Source organism: Ovis canadensis, chromosome 4 (assembly GCF_042477335.2).
Source record: "Ovis canadensis isolate MfBH-ARS-UI-01 breed Bighorn chromosome 4, ARS-UI_OviCan_v2, whole genome shotgun sequence".
Classification (NCBI taxonomy): domain Eukaryota; kingdom Metazoa; phylum Chordata; class Mammalia; order Artiodactyla; family Bovidae; genus Ovis; species Ovis canadensis.
The window spans coordinates 119632755-119653298 of record NC_091248.1 but is presented as its reverse complement, the minus strand read 5'-3'; the positions used below and the strand labels follow the sequence as shown (position 1 = coordinate 119653298).

The 20544-nt window shown below is 40.2% G+C and overlaps 1 protein-coding gene across 9 annotated transcripts in view; it reads right to left on the bottom strand.

The window, feature by feature from the left end:
* Positions 1–20544, bottom strand: part of AGK (acylglycerol kinase) — a 109907-nt gene that overhangs the window by 40311 nt on the left and 49052 nt on the right. For all 9 annotated transcript variants that reach the window (XR_011256775.1, XR_011256774.1, XM_069588579.1 and 6 more), the window contains exons 6-9: positions 18152–18244; positions 16474–16506; positions 15039–15133; positions 10253–10322 (exon numbers count right to left, since the gene is read on the bottom strand). Coding sequence is in view for 7 of the 9 variants with exons in the window: in XM_069588579.1 (XP_069444680.1) it covers positions 10253–10322; positions 15039–15133; positions 16474–16506; positions 18152–18244 (291 nt within the window). In the remaining 2 variants the exon portion in view is untranslated. The remainder of the gene's footprint in view (positions 1–10252; positions 10323–15038; positions 15134–16473; positions 16507–18151; positions 18245–20544) is intronic.

Here is a 20544-nt window from a genome sequence, read left to right as displayed (position 1 = left end):
ATAAAGTGGGTATAAAGGGAACACACTTCAACATAATAGAGGCCATATAGGACAAGACCACAGCTAACATCCTATTCAACAGCAAAAAACTGAAACCCTTTTGTCTAAGATCTTGAACAGCAAAGACAAGGATGTCTACCCTCATCACTTTTATTTGACATAGTACTGGAAGTCTTAGCCAGAGCAATTAGGCAAGAACAAGAAATAAAGACATCAAATTGGAAAGGAAGAAGAAAAACTATCACTATTTACATATGACATGAGAGAAGTAATAAAGATATTCAGTATAGTTGCAGGATACAAAATCAATACACAAAAACCTGTAACATTTCTATGCGCTAATAACAAAACATCAGAAAGAGAAATAAAGAAAACAATCCTATTTACAACTGCATGAAAAAGAATACAGTATCCAGGAATAGATTTAACCAAGGAGGTGAAATTTGAAAACTACGTGGCATTAATGAAAGACGCTGAGAGTGACACAAACAAATGAGAAGAGACTCTGTGATCCTGGACTGAAAAAATTACTGATGTTCAAATGTCCATACTACCCAAAGCAGTCTAGAGATTCAATGTAATCCCTATCAAAATTCCAATGACATTTTCAAAGAAACAGAATAATCCTAAAATTTTCATGGAACCACACACACACACACACACAGACACAAATGCAAATAGCCAAAGCAATCCTGAGAAAGAAGAACAAAGCTGAAGGCATTATAATTCCCAGTTTCAACCTACATTACAAAACTGTAATGATTAAAACTGCATGGCATTTGCATAAAACCAGACGCAAAAATCAGTAGAACAGATTTTAAAAGCCCAGAAATAAGCCCACAAATATATAGTCAATTAACTTGAGACAAAGGAGCCAAAAATATACAATGAGGAAAGGACAATGTCTTCAATAAATGATGCTAGGGAAACTGGCAGTCATATGCAAAAGAATGAGACTGGACCATTAGCTTATACCATACACAAAGATTAATTCAAAATGGATTAAAGACCTGAAATAAAAGACCTGAAACAATAAATTCCTGTAAGAAAATGTAGAGGGTAAGCTTCTTGACATAAATCTTGGCAATGATTTCTGAATCTGACAACAAAAGCAAAAGCAACAAAAGCAAAAATAAATAAGTGGGGCTACTGCTGCTGCTGCTGAGTCGCTTCAGTCGTGTCCGACTCTGTGCAACCCCATAGACGGCAGCCCACCAGGCTCCCCCGTCCCTGGGATTCTCCAGGCAAGAACACTGGAGTGGGTTGCCATTTCCTTCTCCAACGCATGAAAGGGAAAAGTGGAAGGGAAGTCACTTAGTCGTGTCTGACTCTTAGCGACCCCATGGAATGTAGCCCACCAGGCTCCTCCATCCATGGGATTTTCCAGGCAAGAGTACTGGAGTGGGGTGCCATTCCTACATCATACTAAAAAGCATCTGTAGAGCAAAGGAAATCATCAACAAAATGAAAAGGTAACCAAATGATCGAGAGAAAATGTTCGTAAATCACATATCTGATAAGGGGTTAATATCCAAAATACATAAAGGACTCATACAACTCAATAGGAAAAAAGAAGCAATCCAATTGAAAAATGGGCAAAGCATAGGAACAGACATACCGATGGCCAATAGGACGCCCAGCAACATTAATCAGAAAAGGCAAATCACACACAGTGAGATAACACCTCACACCTACTGGAAAGGCTATTATCAAAAAGATAGGAAAACAAATGCTGTTAAGAATGCGAAGGAAAGGGAACCTTTGTGAATGCTGATGGGAATGTAAATTTGTGCATCCACTATGGAAAACAGTGAAGCCCTTTCCCTGGTGGCTCAGACAGTAAAGCGTCTGCCTGTAGTGCACAAGACTCGGGTTCAATCCCTAGGTTGGGAAGATCCCCTGGAGAAGGAAATGGCGACCCACTCCAGTACTCTTGCCTGGAAAATTCCATGGACGGAGGAGCCTGGTAGGCTACAGTCCATGGGGTTGCAAAGAGTCGGACACGACTGAGCGACTTCACTTTCACTTTATGGAAAACAGTAGGGAAGATCCTCAAAGAATTAAAAATAGAATTATCATGTGACCAAGCAAATCCACTTCTAGGTATTTATCCAAAAGCACAACACTAACTCAAAAGATATACACACCCCATGCTCACGGCAGCAGCATTAACAATAGCCAAGGTACACAAACAACTGAAGTGTCCACTGACGGATGAATGGATACACTGTGGCACATGCACACACGCACACACACACGTGTACACACACACATGCAGACATGCTCGTTATTTATTATTCAGTCATAAAATAAGGGATGAAATCTTGCCATCTGGGATAACATGGATGGACCTTGAGAGCATTAGGCTAAATGCAGTAAGTCAGAGGAAGAAAAGTATTGTATGATCTCTCTTACATGTGGAATCATTAAAAAAAAAAAAAAACCTAACAAAATAACAAGCTCATAGATGATACAGAAAACAGACTGGTGGTTCACACAGGCAGGAAGTAGTGGGTGGGAACTTTTTTTTAATGCAATGTAACTATTTTTTGATTCAGCATATATACATGTGTATATCTGTAATACATCTATATTTATATGAATCCTGGTTTATTTTATCTATTCATTATAATTTTTGCAGATATACCTAGGAGGTTCTCAACAGTGACCTAAGCACTATATAGGATTGAAAGAGAATGAACAAGGCTGAATCATACAGTATTGGGACTAGGGAAGATGCATGCTAATTAAAAAGAGAGAAACAAACCAGGTCCCTCAGCTGAGGAAGAATACTAGATTACAATACAATAAGTGCATACCACAGTGATTTCACCAGTCCTTCTCCTAAAAGGAATAAAAATAAAATAAAAAAAGAACCTGGATTAGGGAGGTTGGAGAGAAGAGGAGAGAGAAAGGAAAGAAACTAGAGGAGAAAGAGTGTTCTAGCCTAAGGGAGAGAAACAACACTACGTGAACAGTACGCTGTATCCATGGGAACATTTCCCAAACGTCTTTTAAGATCTTAAGTGTTACATCTGACGATGATGATTTTGATGTCAGAAGATTCCATGTTGAAATAGGCTGGGAAATAGCAAACGTATTTGGCTTCAAACAAGTTACGTTGACTGCAGTTCTTCTTAGAGTCTTTCATACGTTAATGTACATTATAGATTTCCAAGAGGAGAAATACAATATACTGTTTTCCTGAATCGTTTGTGCAGCCCTCTCTGGAAAGACATCCTGCATAATAGATTCCTTGGGGAAATGCTATTCTAAAGCATGTAGCAGAGGCAAGAAGTTCTGAGATAAGTACTCAAGATTTCCTGAATGGTGCTCTAAAACCACTTTCCCTTTCTTCATGTAGGGGGAAGAATTTGGGGACTATCCTGTTAAGACTAACTGAAAAGCCTTGTAACCTTAAGGTTCCACAGACCTGAGGTGCTGTTCTAGCACCTCAGTGGTATAAAGGGCTCTGGACAATAGGAAAGGAGTGTGAAGAGTCTAGAGAAGCATATGGGTACAGAGCCTTCAGGATGAGAAGAGGTCTCAGGCTCAGTAGCGAAGAGACTGGTCCCAGTTAGAGAACATAGGAGTCCAGCAAAAACAAGCAAGGTCAAACGGATGGAGTGGAAGCCAACAGACAAAGCATCACTGTATTTTAGGTCAGTGAAGGCCTGCTGCTGTTAAGTCGCTTTAGTCGTGTCCGACTCTCTGCGACCCCATAGACGGCAGCCCACCAGGTTCCCCTGTCCCTGGGATTCTCCAGGCAAGAACACTGCAATGGGTTGCCATTTTCTTCTCCAATGCATGAAAGTGAAAAGTCAGAGTGAAGTCACTCAGTCGTGTCTGACTCTTAGCAACCCCATGGACTATAGCCCACCAGGCTCCTCCATCCATGGGATTTTCCAGGCCAAAGTACTGGAGTGGGGTGCCATTGCCTTCTCAGCAGTGAAGGTCTGGCTGATAGGTTATGAAATGGAGAGGTCATAAACAAGAATGGATACAGAAAGATGGTGCAGAGCCAGATCTTGGCAGCAGAGGAGACAGGCTGCACCAAGTCAGAGGCTCCCCTAGACAGAGCGACTCCGTGCACAGAATGGCCTTGTGCTCTGCAGAGGAAAGTAACTAACTGGGCGAGCTGGCTGGAACAGAATAGTGAAAAGAAAACAATCCTGGTCAACCAGACACCTGCCTGATCTAGGAATCTTAAGGATTTTAGATGAAGAAAAAGAAGCAAGGCAAAGAAAATTAAAGTGGCTCAGCTGTGTCCGACTATACAGTCCACGGAATTCTCCTGGCCAGAATATTTCCCAGCCCAGGGATCGGACCCAGGGTCTCCTTCTCCAGGGCATCTTCCCACAACCCAGGGATCAAACCTAGGTCTCCCGCATTGCAGGTGGATTCTTTACCAGCTGAACCACAAGAGACGCCCAAGAATATTGGAGTGGGTAGGCTATCCCTTCTCCAGCAGCTCTTCCTGACCCAGGGATCAAACCGAGGGTCTCCTGCACTGCAGGTGGATTCTTTTCTTACCAACTGAGCTATCAGGGAAGCCCAGGGTAGAAGGAGCTCTAAAGCAGCCCTAAGCATCATCATATGAGAAGGATCCGAGCTGGGGCTTTCACAGAAAGAAGCCATGTGATGAGCCAGGAATGACAGTGGGGAAGGGTAGGGAGCATCTCACTCCTCACCCCCTGCCCCACCCTCCTCATTTGGTTCTGGGTTGGCAGAGTCTGAGTCAAACCAAAAGGCCAAAAATAAAGAACCAGAAAGAATTCCATAAATCTTTCCAGTAGTTACTTTAAAGTCAAGTTCAAGGCACTGTCAATATCTATGTGGGACGGGAAAACAGTGACCCCACCCTGGACAAAGCACTGAAGGAAAAAGCAATGGCCCATAAGACAGAGAATCCTCCTTTTGTCTCCAGCACAGCTAGTCTATGATTAGATAACCCTTTATTTCTTAATCTGTCCCATGGAGACACTAATACACACCTTGCCTCTCTGAGTTAGAGGACCTAAGGAGATGCGAACTCACACTCTACAATGAAAATATAAAGCACTATTAGAGCTTCTAAGGGCCATTTTTTTAATCTTTGAGAATCTTCCATTATATGTTTAACTGTGTTTCAGTTTGTTTTTTAAAAGAGGAATCTGGTATCAGGCTTCATCTATAATGCTTTCCAGCATATTTTGAAGGCAATTTCCAGAAATAAAGAAAAAAGAAAAAAGACAAATTCAGCCTAGCTGGGTGCCTCAGAAACCACAGTAGGGGCTACTGTACTTTGTTTTCTGGGAATTGATTTTAAAGTTTTCTGCTTCCCGGGGTGTGTTACCAATATAAAGTGGCTGTGGTAAATTTGACTCTGGTTTTATCAATTCACAGAATTGGTATATTTGAAAGAAAAAGGAGACGAGATATTTACATGCAAGCACAGTCACGAATTTCCAGTTAAATCCTAATTATTTCAGAATGTATAACTTCTCACATATAAATGAGAAGCAGTAACTCACTCAGTTATAAAGAGATCTACCCTGATTCATTCCTTTGATAGCAACAATATTTTAGAATAATATCTTCATAGATGCTGATCTGCAGTTTCCTTTTCTAGCCTAACATTTCTCTCAGTACCTTTTGTGAAAACAATTAAGCTTTATTAGATGCTAAAGAATCAATTGCAACTTAAATCACTTTTACCCTGACCAGCAAGGTCATGGTGGAAAGTGCAGAGGTCACTGCATAAAGAACAAGGAAAATAAAAGGAAAACAGACTACAAGCTCACAGGTCCACCAACTGTAAACAAGCACATAACGAACGCTACAGAACAAGAATGCGTTTTAGGACTGAAGCTTGGAATTGTGACACAGCGCTTCCACAGATACTTGGAAACCTGCGCGAATATAAAAGGTGCCTAACCTTTGGAGGACAACCTGAACGTAGCTGATACATTTTTAAGGCCAAATCTGAGTCAAGTATGAGGGATTCACTGCTTGTTTACAGGATTATTTGGTGGGGTAGGGGGGTGGTGGTGCGGATGGGGAGAAATATAGATGACAAAGGAACTGCTATCAAGCGAGAGTATCTTTTCCTTTTCAATTTCCAGGAATTGAAACTTTTTAGAAGATTCTGATCAAGAACCTGCAATAGCTGTTGGGGCTTCTTCCCTCCAAACTTTTACCTTTGGTAAGATGTCAAACCAAAAAACTTTTTATATGTGCAATGAACACCATTTTTACCTCACACTCAGCTTCACCATGCCAACATTTCCTCATATTAGCTTTATCTGTGTGTGTACAAGAAACTGCAGACTTCATGACATTTCACTCAAAAAATGTCAGCATGTGTCTCCTAAGAAAAAGGACGTACACAGACATAACCCTAACACCATGGCACCATATCTCATCCGTATTAAAATATCTCTGGTATCTTTTATAGCTGACACTATTTTTTCATTTTTCTAATCCAAGATCTATCTTAATTATGATATTTCTTTAGTTTTCCTTAACTGCTCAAGATTAAATCTTCTAAAAGAAGATTTCATGACACTGATATTTTTGAAGAAGCCAAATCAGTGGTTGCCTCTAGAATGTCCTACAGCTTAGATTTGATTGTCTTCTCAAGATTAGAGTCAGTTAGATTAAGATTAATGTTTTAGGCAAGACACTACGTGGGTGATGCTGTGTTCTTCTCAATGTACCATATCAGGAGGTAGACGATGTTCATCTGTCTCGTTACTGGTGATGCTGTTTGATCACTTGGATAAGGTGGTGTATGCTAGATCTCTCTATGATAAAGGTGTTTTTTCCCTTTGTAATGATTAAGTACAGTAATTTGGCATAATTTGAGACTGTGTGGATATTTGTTTCTCAACAACCTTCTATTCAATGTGTGCAGCATCCACTGATGATCTCTGCTTGAATTACTTCATTAGTGACTGCCAAACGGTAATTCTCTAACTCTGTCATAACTTACACAATTTGGTGATTCTTCTGTAATATGACTGTAGATCAGGATTGATCATTTTAATTTAATGTATTATAATCCACTAGCATTACTCTTTTTGATGTTCAAACTGCTCCAAAAGTGGCTAGTAGGATACCATCGAAATAGCTGATAAAAGAAGAGAAACGAAAGGCAAAGGAAAGAAGGAAAGACACACCCATCTGAGTGCAGAGTTCCAAAGAACAGCCAAGGAGCGGTAAGAAAGCCTTCCTCAGCGATCAACGCCAAGAAATAGAGGGAAACAATAAAACGGGAAAGACTAGAGATCTCTTCAAGAAAATTAGAGATACCAAGGGAACATTTCATGCAAAGATGGGCACAGTAAAGGACAGAAATGGTCTGGACCTAACAGAAGCAGAAGATATTAAGAAGAGGTGGCAAGAATACACAGGAGGACTGTACAAAAAAGATCTTCATGACCCAGATAATCACGATGGTGTGATCACTCACCTAGAGCCAGACACCCTGGAGTAAGAAGTCAACTGGGCCTTAGGAAACATTACTACAAACAAAGCTAGTGGAGATAATGGAATTCCAGCTGAGCTATTTCAAATCCTAAAAAATGATGCTGTTAAAGTACTGCACCCAATATGCCAGCAAAGCCACCGCTCTTTTCCAAATTTGGCCACATCAGTGGCCACAGGAAAAGGTCAGTTTTCATTTCAATCCAAAAGAAAGGCAATGCCAAAGAATGTTCAAATTACCACACAACTGCACTCATCTCACACACTAGCAAAGTAGTGCTAAAAATTCTCCAAGCTAGGCTTTAACAGTACATGAACCAAGAACTTTGAGAGGTTCAAGCTGGATTTAGAAAACGCAGAAGAACCAGAGATCAAATTGCCAACATCCACTGAATCACAGAAAAAGCAAAAAGAATTCCATAAAAACATCTATTTCTGCTTCATTGACTATGCTAAAGCCTTTCTGTGAATCACTACAAACTGTGGAAAATTCTTAAAGAGATGGGAATACCAGACCATCTTACCTGGGAATCCTGCATGCAGGTCAAGAAGCCACAATGAGAACTAAACATGGAAAAACAGACTGGTTCTGAATTGAGGAAGGAGTATGTCAAGGCTGTATACTGTCACCCTGCTTATTTAACTTAGATGCCGAGTAATCCCGGGTTGGATGAAGCACAAGCTGGAATCAAGATTGCTGGGAGAAATATCAATAACCTCAGATATACAGATGACACCACCCTTATGGCAGAAAGCAAAGAGGCACTAAAGAGCCTCTTGATGAAAGTGAAAGAGAGTGAAAAAGCTGGCTTAAATCTCCACATTCAAAAACCAAAGATCATGGCATCCAGTCCCATCACTTCATGGCAAATAGATGGGGAAACAATGGAAACAGCAACAGACTTTATTTTCTTGGGCTCAAAAATCACTGCAGATGGTGTCTGCAGCCACGAAATTAAAATACACTTGCTCTTTGGAAGAAAACTTTGACAAACCTCGACAGCATATTAAAAGGCAGAGATATTACAATTATTAATATGTAATACAGATATTACATATTACCTTTGCCGACAAAGGTCCATACAGTCAAAGCTGTGATTTTTCCAGTAGTTATGTATGGATGCAAGATTTGGACCATAATGAAGGCTGAGCACCGAAGAATTGACACTTTTAAACTGTGGTGTTGGAGAAGACTCTTGAGAGTCTTGAACTCTCAAGACCCTTGAACTGCAAGGAGATCAAACCGGTCAGTCCTAAAGGAAATCATTCCTAAATATTCATTGGAAGGACTGAGGCTGAAGCTCCAATACTTTGGCCACCTGATACGATGAGCCAACTCATTGGAAAAGACCCTGATGGCTGATGAAGATTGAAAGTAGGAGGAGAAGGGGACGACAGTGGGCAAAATGGTTGGATGGCATCACCAACTCAATGGACGTGAGTTTGAGCAAGCTCTGGGAGATGGCAAAGGACCGGGAAGCCTAGTGTGCTGCAGTCCATGGGGTTGCAAAGAGTCGGACACAACTGAGGGACTGAACAACAATGAAGGATCCCATCAGGCTGGCCCCCACGTCATTTCAGTGCTGTCCCCATTAGTTTTTCAGTAGTTCTTTGCCTTGTTCTTGCCCTGCCACTGAAAGACCTCTCTGCACAGAGTGCTGCCAAGTTTAATTAGGGAATGTACTTAAGAGACCAAAATCTGGGCGCCAGGTATGCTCACTGCTGTTTGCTGTCACTGTCTCAAGCCTCTTCAGTGGGCAGAGCCAGCAAACATATTTCTAGCATAATTCATGAGTCCACCTACAAACCGCTAAGAAAATGGTAGGCCACCCAAAAGAAGATATAGGAAGCAACAGAGAACATTGTTCCCACCCTAAAGCTGAGAAAAAGCCTGATAATCTACAGAATCATAATTTTTCTTAAGCTCTTCAGACAGCTGAGAATACAAGAAAACAAAATAACCCGAATTCCCAACAGAAGGTCCTCCAGAGGACAGACAGGTCATGAGAAGGGTTCTGCCCATGGCAGAACATGAGATTAAGAGACAGCCACTACACACATGATGAAACCGGGTGCCATCCCAAGGGCTTTTATTAGCTCTTTCAGTACTCAAAACAACCGTGTAAGATAAGAAAAATTACTTGTGGGTCAAACATAATCAACAGAGAACTAAAAATCATGATACAACTATATTGAGAGCTGATACAGAGGACTTCTGATACGTAAGAGAGGCCAAGAGATAAGGCCTAAAACTGATAAACCACTACATGGCATCATATGCTTAAACTGAATGGTGTGTGCATGCTCAGTTGCTCTACCGTGTCTGACTCTTTGTGATCCCGTGGACCGCAGCCCACCAGGCTTCTCTGTCCATGAAATTTTGCAGGCGAGAATACTGGAGTGGGTTGCCATTTCCTTCTCCAGGGGATCTTGCCAACACAGAGATTGAACCCGGGTTTCCTGGATTGGCAGGCAGGTTTTTTACCACTATGCCACCTGGGATGCCTCCTACACTGAATTTCACAGAAAAATGATTATGATGCAAATTTCAAGTTTTATGGGGGTTTTTAAACTACAATTTTAAAAAGTATCATCATAGTTATACTCATTAGTGGTAAGAGCTACAATAACCAGGTAAAATTATTTTCTCTGTGGAGTTATACTTCAGATAGGAAAGGGTAAGAAGAGGAATTGGTTTCATTCTAACATTATTTGAACTATTACATTTTTTAAAATATGTATTAGCTTGTAATTTTTTCAAACTCTGATGAAAAGACCTCCTTACCTTGATCTGTAAGACATCAAGTGGAACTGTCTCTCCTTTCACAATGGCAAGTGTAGCATCTGTAATATGTCTAAAAGATAACAAGAAGGAAATTATCACGTTGTGAAGAATAAGCAGCAGTCCCCCCAAGACACACACACCCACATATACACACACTCACCCCCCTAACACAACCATTCCTACCCAGAGTACCAACAGATGAATCAGGAAAAAGACGTATCCCTTCGAAATACCCCCAAGAAAGTAGAATGAGGGAGTATAAAAGAATTGCTGATGCAAACAGAGTGGAAGGCTCTGATATAGACTCAAAAAGAAGGCTTCAGCAAAGGGAAGTTTATACGAAGCACTAAATCATTTATTTACTTCACACTCATTGAGGGCCTACATTGTGTCCAACTCTTATCATTGGAAATTATGATAAATAAATAACATACCATCTTTCATTCACTGTAACAAAGTCAAGCACTTCAAAAACCATATACCTTTTTACTCTAGTAATCTGAAGGATAACTAAAGGCCAGGACTGGGCCTCCCTGGTTGGCTCAGTGGCAATGAATCCGCCTGCCAGTGAGGGGGCATGAATTCGATCCCCTGATCCAGGAAGATTCCAAATGCTGCAGAGCAACTAAGCCCATGCGCCCCCAAATACCAAGCCTGTGCTCTAGAGCCAGGGAGCCGCAACTACTGAGCTCACGTGCCGCAAGTACTAAAGCCCGTGTGCCCTAGAGCCCGTGCTGCACAACAAGAGAAGCCACCACAATGAGAAGCCCACAGACCACAACTAGAGAGTAGCCCCTATTTGTTGCAATTAGAGAAAAGTCCACAGAGCAACAAAGACCAGCACAGCCATAAATAAAAGTAAATAAATGAGATTATTTTAAAAAAGAAAAAAAAGCACCTAGGTATCTCTGGTGTGGGATTACATTCAAAAAAAAGAAAAAATAAAATAAAGGACAGGATTCGTTGAAGTTATTTTAGAAAAATATAATAAATCCTCAAAATATACACGTTAATGCTTGGATGACATTCTGGGTTCCCTAGTAAGCAAGCTGAAACTTAATAAACAACCTCATTTACTTTCTCAAATTTCTCTTTATCCTATTTCCCCCTCCAAGACAGATGCTATGTGGGAAGTAGGTAGAAGTCTAGAAAATGAGATTCAATTTAGGGGAAAGCAAGATGCATGTTCACCAGTTCAGATTAATTCGATATGAATACATTAATTTCAAAGGAAGTTATCAGAAAGAATCCTAAAGTTCCATGCTTGCTCTGAGTGGTACCTAGCACATTAAGAGGTTTAAGAAGTGCTTTTGAGAGGCTGACCTTTAAAAAATGTTCTGACTGAAAAATGCCTTTCCATATTAATTTTTTTCAAAATTGCTTGGCAGAAGATGGTTAACATGCAACCTTAAATTTGTCATCCTCTAGCAATAATTGAAAGTTCTAAATAAAGCAGCCCTGTAGCATGGAACAGCTATTTTTTAGGCTTATTTATCTGCAACATTCTGAATTCAAAATTCCTTTTTCTTCTGTAGTAATTATGGTACAACAAATCTTGACAGCAATGCAAAAAGCAAAGCCTTGTTCTTTTAAATAGCCTCAGGCACCTGCCATGTTAAGAGGGTCTACAAAATTCTGAACCCAGGGCAGACCGACTTAATTACCTAAGAGCCCTGGGGCATGCTTATAAATTAAGTTTTAAAAATCTTAAAATTATAAATAGAAGCAGCAGCAACATTAGTTTAACTACAGGGAAAATCAGCTCTCAAGACACTGAGGGCTATCTAAGGCCTTGAGGGCGGGTGCCCATCATAGACCCTGGCTTTGGATAGGTGAGGGATTCTCCCAGGAATGCCGTCTGCCTCTGCACTGCTGACATATTTGGTAACGCTGGCAAGCAGTTTGAATAATCTATACTGACAGGCAGAAAGACCAGCTATCACAAGTGATCAAGACCCGAACCAGACAGGATTTGTCTCCGACAAGCAAAAACGTTTACCTCACTGGTTGTCGTATTTATTGTCCCTCAGAAATTCTAAACTGGGGGAAAATAAACAGCAAAATGAAATGCCATGTTCAGCTGCAGGAAAACTGGCAAAGGGCTGGATACTCCCCACTAGATGAAGACTTGAGGCATGAGGGACATTTTAATAAAGATCTGATATTAGTGCATGTCTACACTTATGCCTAATCTGTGATATATGGGCCAAGGCTTTTATCTAAAACAACTGAATTGTTAAAAGATATAAGATGACTCCTAAAATTAAACAGCAATAATAAATCCATAAAACCAGTCTATTCAAAATCCCTAAGCAGAACTGGACAGCCACACATGCAAAAGAATGAAGTTACACCACTAGCTTACACCACACACAAAGATAAACTCAAAATGAATTAAAGACCTGAATGTAATAAGACCTGAAACTATAAAACTAAGAGAAAACAGAGGGTAAGCTTCTTGCCGTAAGACTTGGTGATGATTTCTGAATCTGATACCAAAAGCAACAAAAGCAAAAATAAAAGTGTGGGACTACATCACACTAAAAACCTTCTGGAGAGCAAAGGAAAGCAGCAACAAAATGAAAAGGCAACCTGATGAATGGGAGGAAATATTTGCAAGTCATATATTTGCTAAGTGGTTAATATCCAAAACATATAAATATCTCATACAACTCAACAGAGGAAAAAAAAATCCACTTGAAAAATGAGCAGATGATTAGAGCAGACATTTTTCCAAAGAAGACATACAGACGGCCACAGGTACATGAAAAGATGGCCCGGAAGCATGAAACTTCAGGGAAAAGCAAATTGAAACACACAGAGATATCCCCTCATACCCGTGAGAACGGCTACTATAAAAAAGATAAGAAATAACAAGTGTTATAGAGGATGTGGAGAAAAGGGAACCCTTGTTCACTGTTGGTGGGAATGTTAAATTGGTACAGCCACTGTGGAAAACAGTATGGAGATTCCTCAAAGAATTAAAAATAGAACTACCGTATAATTCAGCAATGCCAATTCTAGCTATTTATCCAAAGAAAACAAAAGCACTAACTCGCAAGATACATGCACCATATTTGTTACAGCATTATGTGCAATAGCTAAGATATGGAAACAAGCTAAGTGTCCACTGACAGGTGAATGGATAAAGAATACGTGATACATGTATATGTTTGGGCACACACACATAGCATTCAACAATAAAAAAGAATGAAATTATGCCATTTGCAACAACATGGATGAGCCTGGAGGGTGTCACGCTAAGTGAAGTCAAGTCAGACAGAGAAAGACAAATACTGTATAATCTCACTTTTTTGTGGGTGGCATCTTAAAAAAAGAAGTTCATAAATGACACAGAACAGATTGGCGTTTGTCAGAGGTGGGGTGTGGGAGGTGGGCAAAACAGGTGAAGGGAGTCAAAAGTTACAAAATAAGTAAGTCGTGGGGATGGAAGGTATAGCATGGCAACTAATGCTAATACTGTGCTGTATGTTTGAAAGTTTTAAAGAGAGCATATCTTAAAAGCTCTCATTGTAAGGGAAAAAATCCTGTAACTATTGTCTGGTGGCAGATGTCAACTATACTTACCGTGGTGGTATACACATATTGAATCATTGTGTTGTACATCTGAAACTAATATAATATTGTATGTCCATTACATTTTAAAAGAAAAATCCCAAAGCAGAAACACAAAAAATAATCCAAAACAGAAAATCACTTGCATATTGTTATTGTCATTGATTCTGGAAGGTTATAAACAGAAATGCCTTGAGAATATTTCAATTCATTCATTCAACAAACACTATTTATTGACCTCTCCAATGTGTCACAAAGCCTTAAAGATCAGGCATTTAAAATGGATAATCAACAAGGACCTACTGTATAGCACAGGGAACTCTGAGCAATGTTATGTGACAGCCTGGACAGGGGGTAGTTTGGAGGAGAAGGGATACATGTATATGGATGGCTGAGTCCCTTCACTGTTCACCTGAAATTATTAACAACATTGTTAATCGGCTATATCCTAATACAAAACAAAAAGTTTAAAAAATAAAGATCAGGCAACCGACAGTGAGACCCTGATAATGACGTGTCCAAGACTCTATTTCTAATCAAAGTCACAACTCGAATTCAAGATTCCCATCTTCTTGAAAGACTCAATTTTTGTTTACAGAATGCTTTCAAAAGAAAAGTGCAATGGTAACAATTTGCCTGACTCCTGAAGACAACGGCAGACTCACAGCAATTTAATTTAGATGTCAAGGCTGCACTGCTTTCTGTCGACTTTCTCTGTACTGCCTTCTACTTTAGGCATTCACTAAAGGAGGTAACTATATTTGGTTGTTTTAGCTACTTATATTATCAAGGTAACGGAGCCAAGGCTGCTGGCTTGGTCTCCACGGGGGATTTGCTATTTGTCATCATGCATACTTAACACAAACAAATGAGCACTGCGAATCTGTCTTCACCAGAGAATCTTACAACACAAAAGCACATAAAGAGTATGCTTGGATCAGCAAAGCTAACTTCATAAGAAATAAAAGGCCATCAGTATTCATCGCCACACCTCACCTGGGGACTTAATGTTAGATCACCAGGGTCCCACCACCCAACAGAGAAACTTCGCAATCAACTGAATGCTTGAACTCTGATCTCCTCTTCTTAATGATCTGAAGTTTCAGGCTGCTGCTGCTGCTAAGTCACTTCAGTCTGTATCACACATGCGGATCTGCCATTCCCAGGCTCTCTCACCCACAAATGCTACCATCCCACATTGACAACCTACTGGACTTTGTTTCCACTTTCTGCAAAGAGTGTCTGGCTCAAACTACTGGTCTGGCCCAGTGGGATGAATCCGATGGGAATCTTACTGAAGGTAGCCTGGGGGGAAGAAAATGAGAGGGAAGTTTTATTGCTATGGTCAGAAAATGAGATCGAACAAAGAGGCACAGACGTGTCCATAAAACAAAGTAAGTGACCCTGGCCCTGCCTCCCTGTCCTCCATCACACACCCCTAGACCAGCCATCAGGTAATCCTGAGGAAGCAGTTTCTAGAACAATGCAGTTCATGAAAACAACAAAGCTTCAAATTTGGAAGAAATACTTGAATACTTACTAATAGCAATGGATTGAAAGAAATTTGGTTTAGAAAATGAGTGTCTTGGATATTACATAACTGCATGACTGTCACAGACTGTACTACGTTGCCAAACTATTTGACAAAGTTGCAGATAAAATTCAATTTAAAATGTCTAACACTGGTATAGTGACTGAGGACAGGTGAAATAGCCTTGTAAACTATTGCAAGTATAAACAAGGCTAAGAGAATATGCAAGGTCAAGTAGCAGAAGGCTACCAGAGGACTTAATCAAATGCTACAAATACTAATAGATACTGTAAGGTTCCAAAGAATATTTTGAGCTCAATCTATTACCACCAAGGGACTGTGAAGGATCTTCTTCACTGCGGTTACTTTTTCTTGCTGTACTTCTTATTTAAAACACTTTAAATGATTGTAGAAAAGTGGATAAAATAATCCCACAACACCCATGTAACTAAGACCCAGATTTGGCAAGTATTACATTTTGCCATATTTGCTGCAGAGTTTTAAGAGAGAAATTGATGCAGATGCAGTTCAAGTCCCTTCTCACACTCTTCCTCTTCCCCAAAGGAAACCAACCATCCATCATCATCGACTTGGTACAATTCCTTTCCATCCACATTATCATCCTTTGACTACATAGTTGATGCTTCCATCAACAGTATCTTTGTTCTCTGAATTTTAAAACTTTGTAGAAATGCATAACATGCTTTAGCAACCTGACTTTTTTACTGAATATTTTTTAGATTTACCATGTAGATGTTTATAAGCCTAGTTAATTCATTTTAACTGTTGTGTGGCTTCCAACATATGAATATACCATGGTTTATTAATGAAGGAATCCTATGAGAAAAAGATTTTATAGGGAAATTTTATAGTTTAAACAACTCTAGGTTAAAAAAAAAAATCATCGGATATTCTAGATTCCCAAAGCAGCAAAAGTTTGCCACGGGTTAATAAAAGTGTTCTATGACAGGCAGATTTTACTTTCTAAAATCCAAGGAAGCAAAACTTGTTCCCACCTTAAAACATAAAATAGGGAGGGAGGGAGGATGGGAGGAATAAAGAAAGAGGAGAAAAGTAAAAGTCAAAATGTAATTACCCTTATTTTAAAGCTCACCTCATCTGCTCTTCGAAGAACTCCAGTAATAACCTAAAAATGTTTTAAAAAATTATTATAAACACCTTGTAGTTCCTTTATCATAAAATAATTGGATTCAATTTTCTTGGACCACAGACTTGTTCCTGTTTTCTTCCTAGAAACTATGTCAAAAGACGTATTGGTTCTTAAAAAAAAATTAAAAAAAAAAAAAAAAAGATGCATTGGTTCTTAAAACACAAACCATTCTCCAATAAGATCAGAGCTAAATTAGGTTTTATTCTTCACCTGGGATCAATACGACTATAAAGACTAAGATAAAATAATTATAAAACCTCCACATTATATTAGCAAAATTATGTTTTAAGTTCGGTAAGATGGGTCACTCAGAAGCCTGCTCTCAATAAAAGTTTCTTATCGATGAATACAAAGACAAGGGGAATTGTGTTCCCTCTATAAAAAGACATTTTTAATTTGAATTTTTACATAATTTACTTTTCACTTTTAAACTATAATGCACAAGTCTTGTAAAAACTGTAAAAAATACCTGAAGAAAGAATACTTCCTCATTAACCCACCAGACATCATTAGTGAGCTGTTTACATTCTGTTACATTTCTCTCCAATTCTTGTTTTTTAATCAGGGCATAGTTTTATGACTAGATTATACTAGATACACAATTTGGTTATCTTTCTTAAAAACATTTTGTAAAGTCAAGGCTGACGCCAATCTTCTCTCCATCTCCTGCCTCCCTGAAATTTGGGGATTAAATGGGGCTCTGATGAGGCCCACTTCACTCTTTGTTGGCCGTGCTGTTTTCTTCACATTTCATTAAAAAGCCATAAAAACAATTAGAAGATCATTAGCATAGCCTTTTAAAAAGCAGCTTACTAAGGCTCACATGGTTGCTAAATTAAACACAGGACAATGCCCTGCCTGCTGGGAGCTCTTGACCCACAAACACTGAGGCAAACCAGAGGCAGAGGCAAAAGGCAAGGGAAATGAGGTTCGGATGAAGCAGTTTACACAAGCTGGGGCGACTGAGGGGGAGGGGCCCCTGCACGGGGCTCTTCAGGGGCTTCCAATACGTAATGAAGGAGCTAGTCTATCGCCCTGGAAAAGCAGAGCATTCCCAGGACAGTGTACTTACTGTCCCAGGGAAGCAATACGGAAAAGGCACTGCAGCACAAAGGCAGCACACACACGTGAGCACGGAACCCTCTGCCTCTAAAGGTACCATTAGGAGATAACATTACCTAGGACGGAAATGATGTGCGAATGGACACATGCCTTCTTTTAAAAAGGGAATCATTATTTAAGTTTTACAAGAAACCTTCCCAAAATTGAAACTACGATTCCATAATAAACAGGGCTACTGCAGAAGAGTCATCAAAATGTAAAACGCGTTTCACACCCAGCACCATTTTGTACCCTGCTTTATTCCACTTTATCTACCTTCAATTTGATACAACAGAAACCTTTCTATGTGCTGGGTTCAGAATTTATACAAAGCAATGAAATAGAAGTCCATAAGGAAAAATGTAATGCTATGCTTGCTTCACAGAGAAAACAATCCTGGGAAGAATGGATTACCAAGAAACCATTTCCTTAAATGATAATCACTTTATGCCCCCGCGCTAAGATCTCACTTCTGTTTTCCTCATTTGCAAAATGGCTTCAGACAGAACAGTGGCCATACCTCTTGCAAAGTCCCATCGCCTCCAGCGACAATGATCACATCTGTGTTTTCCATCAGTTCCAGGAGTTTCTTGGCTTGGCCCTCATAATCTGTCTGCAATACAAAGGAAGCCTTTGGTAAATGTATCATCCTAGAGCCGCAAGCCCAAAGGCCTAAAAATGTAGAAGTTTCTTTACAGTTTTACACTGAATCTTTTCTTAAATTCATAATTGATGCATATGAAAAACTAAATAGGTGCTAAAGCAACTAGATATGGTTTTTATAGTTTCATATGTTTAGAGCTGGAAGGGACCTCAGAAACCGTCCAGTCAGCTCCTTGCTTTAAAAATAAAATTCAAACTCAAACTGATGATGCGTCTCAGTTACAGTTAGCCAATCAGGGGACTCATTCTCAGTGCAGTGCAGATTCTATTATTCATTTACCCAATGACCTTCATCTGAAAGCAAGAGGTCAAATGTGTACGCAAATAAGGAGAAACAGATGTAATGAAAACAGCACAGATTTGAGAGCCCAAGAGACCCAGATTAAACCCCTCCAACTCTATTTTTTAGCTGAGTGGCTTTAAACCCTCAAGATCTTAATTTCCTTATCAATGAAATCATGTGTACTGGAAGAAAGGCTAAGAGATTTCTCGTGAAAAGCAATCAGTAAGGTACCTGTTCTTAACTGGTACTGTGCTAAATAACAGCTTCCCCAGCGGCGCAGCTGGTAAAGAACCCGCCTGCCAATGCAACAGACTCAGACTCAATCTCTGGGTCGCGAAGCTCTCCTGAAGAAGGAAATGGCAATCTGCTCCAGTATTCCTGCCTGGAAAATCCCATGGACAGAGGAGCCCGGTGGGCTACAATCCATGGGGTTGCAAAGAGTTGGACACGACAGAGCGACTAAAACCAAATACTGGATTTTAACAGATGTAAAGGTAATGCAATTAATAATAAGGAAACACTATTTCCTGTGGACATTCTACTAGACAAACTAACAGGCAAAGAATTAAGAGACTGAGGTTTCAGATGGGCTAAAGCATGCGGCCACAGTCAACACGGGAAAAAAAAATGAAGCCCCTACACTAACATCACCTCATCTCATGATGTATGGTTCTACTTCCATCCTGAAAAAATCAAATGACTGGCTTTGCAGTTATACATTTGCAAATACATCTTTTTTCACACTTAACAGATTAGAAAGGATTTAGATGAACAAACAAAGAGGTACCTGGGGCAAACTGTGTGGGGAGGGGCGTCCCATGCCCTCTGGTACACCACTTCTCAGACTTCCACAGGTTCACCAGCCCTGAAGCTCTCTGAACCCTGTCTCTTTGGGTTTTTATGTTGGTTTCATTACATACCCATGGTTGATTAAATTGTTGCCCTCTAGTGGTTGAACTCAATCAATCCAAATATTTCATTAAAAAGAAAAGAATACATGTTGATCCTAATTTAAAAGGAGGCTTTGTAAACATCCCCAAATAGGTGACCACTGGTAATCTGCAAGGGTTCTCCAAGAACAAGACGTCTCAGACTGTTCTCATCTTTGATAGTGATAGTGAAAGTCGCTCAGTCATGTCCGACTCTGTGTGACCCCATGGACAGTAGCCAACCAGGCTCCTCTGTCCATGGGATTTTCCAGGCTAGAATACTGAAGTGGGTTGCCATTTCCTTCTCCAAGGGATCTTCCCGACCCAGGGATCAAACCCGGGTCTCCCGCATTGCAGGCAGACTCTTTACAGTCTAAGCCACCAGGGAAGTCACAGATAAGAAGATACGAGAATCCAAATAGACATTCTGTCTGGTCCTCCGCAAAGCTGAGCTATTTGATAATATCCTTGGGAACAAGGCGGAGACAAGTGGGAACAATACACTAGAATACAGCTGGGTGGACTGATCACCAAGTGAATGTCTATGTTCAAAGTAACATGCGCCCGGGGGAGGAGCATCAAATTGTAGGTAGATTCCTGATGACATTTCTTTAGGGCTCTCCACTCAGCCTTTTCCTGAATAACACTTGATCAACAGGGAGAGGAAGGGTCATTTACTGAATATATAAGTGATACAAACCTGACAATCTTGCCCTTCCTGACTTCTCCACCCTCATCTCTGCCTGTCTCTCCTAGCTCATCCTCCTCTAGCTACACTGGCCTTCTTACTCTTCCTCAAACACCCACAAATACCCTGCAGAGCCTCTGAATGTGCAGTATGCTGGCCCTGGATCCTCTCCCCAACCCACTTGCATGGCTCACTCATTTCCTCCAGGTCTCTTTGAAAGGGCATCTTTTAAGGCCAGCCTTCCTCGGCTTCCTGAACGAAACTAACACCCCCTTTACTCTTCTTACCTCTCCTGACTTTTCCTCTTGGCACTCACCACCACCTGACAAACCGTAAGTTTATTTACATGT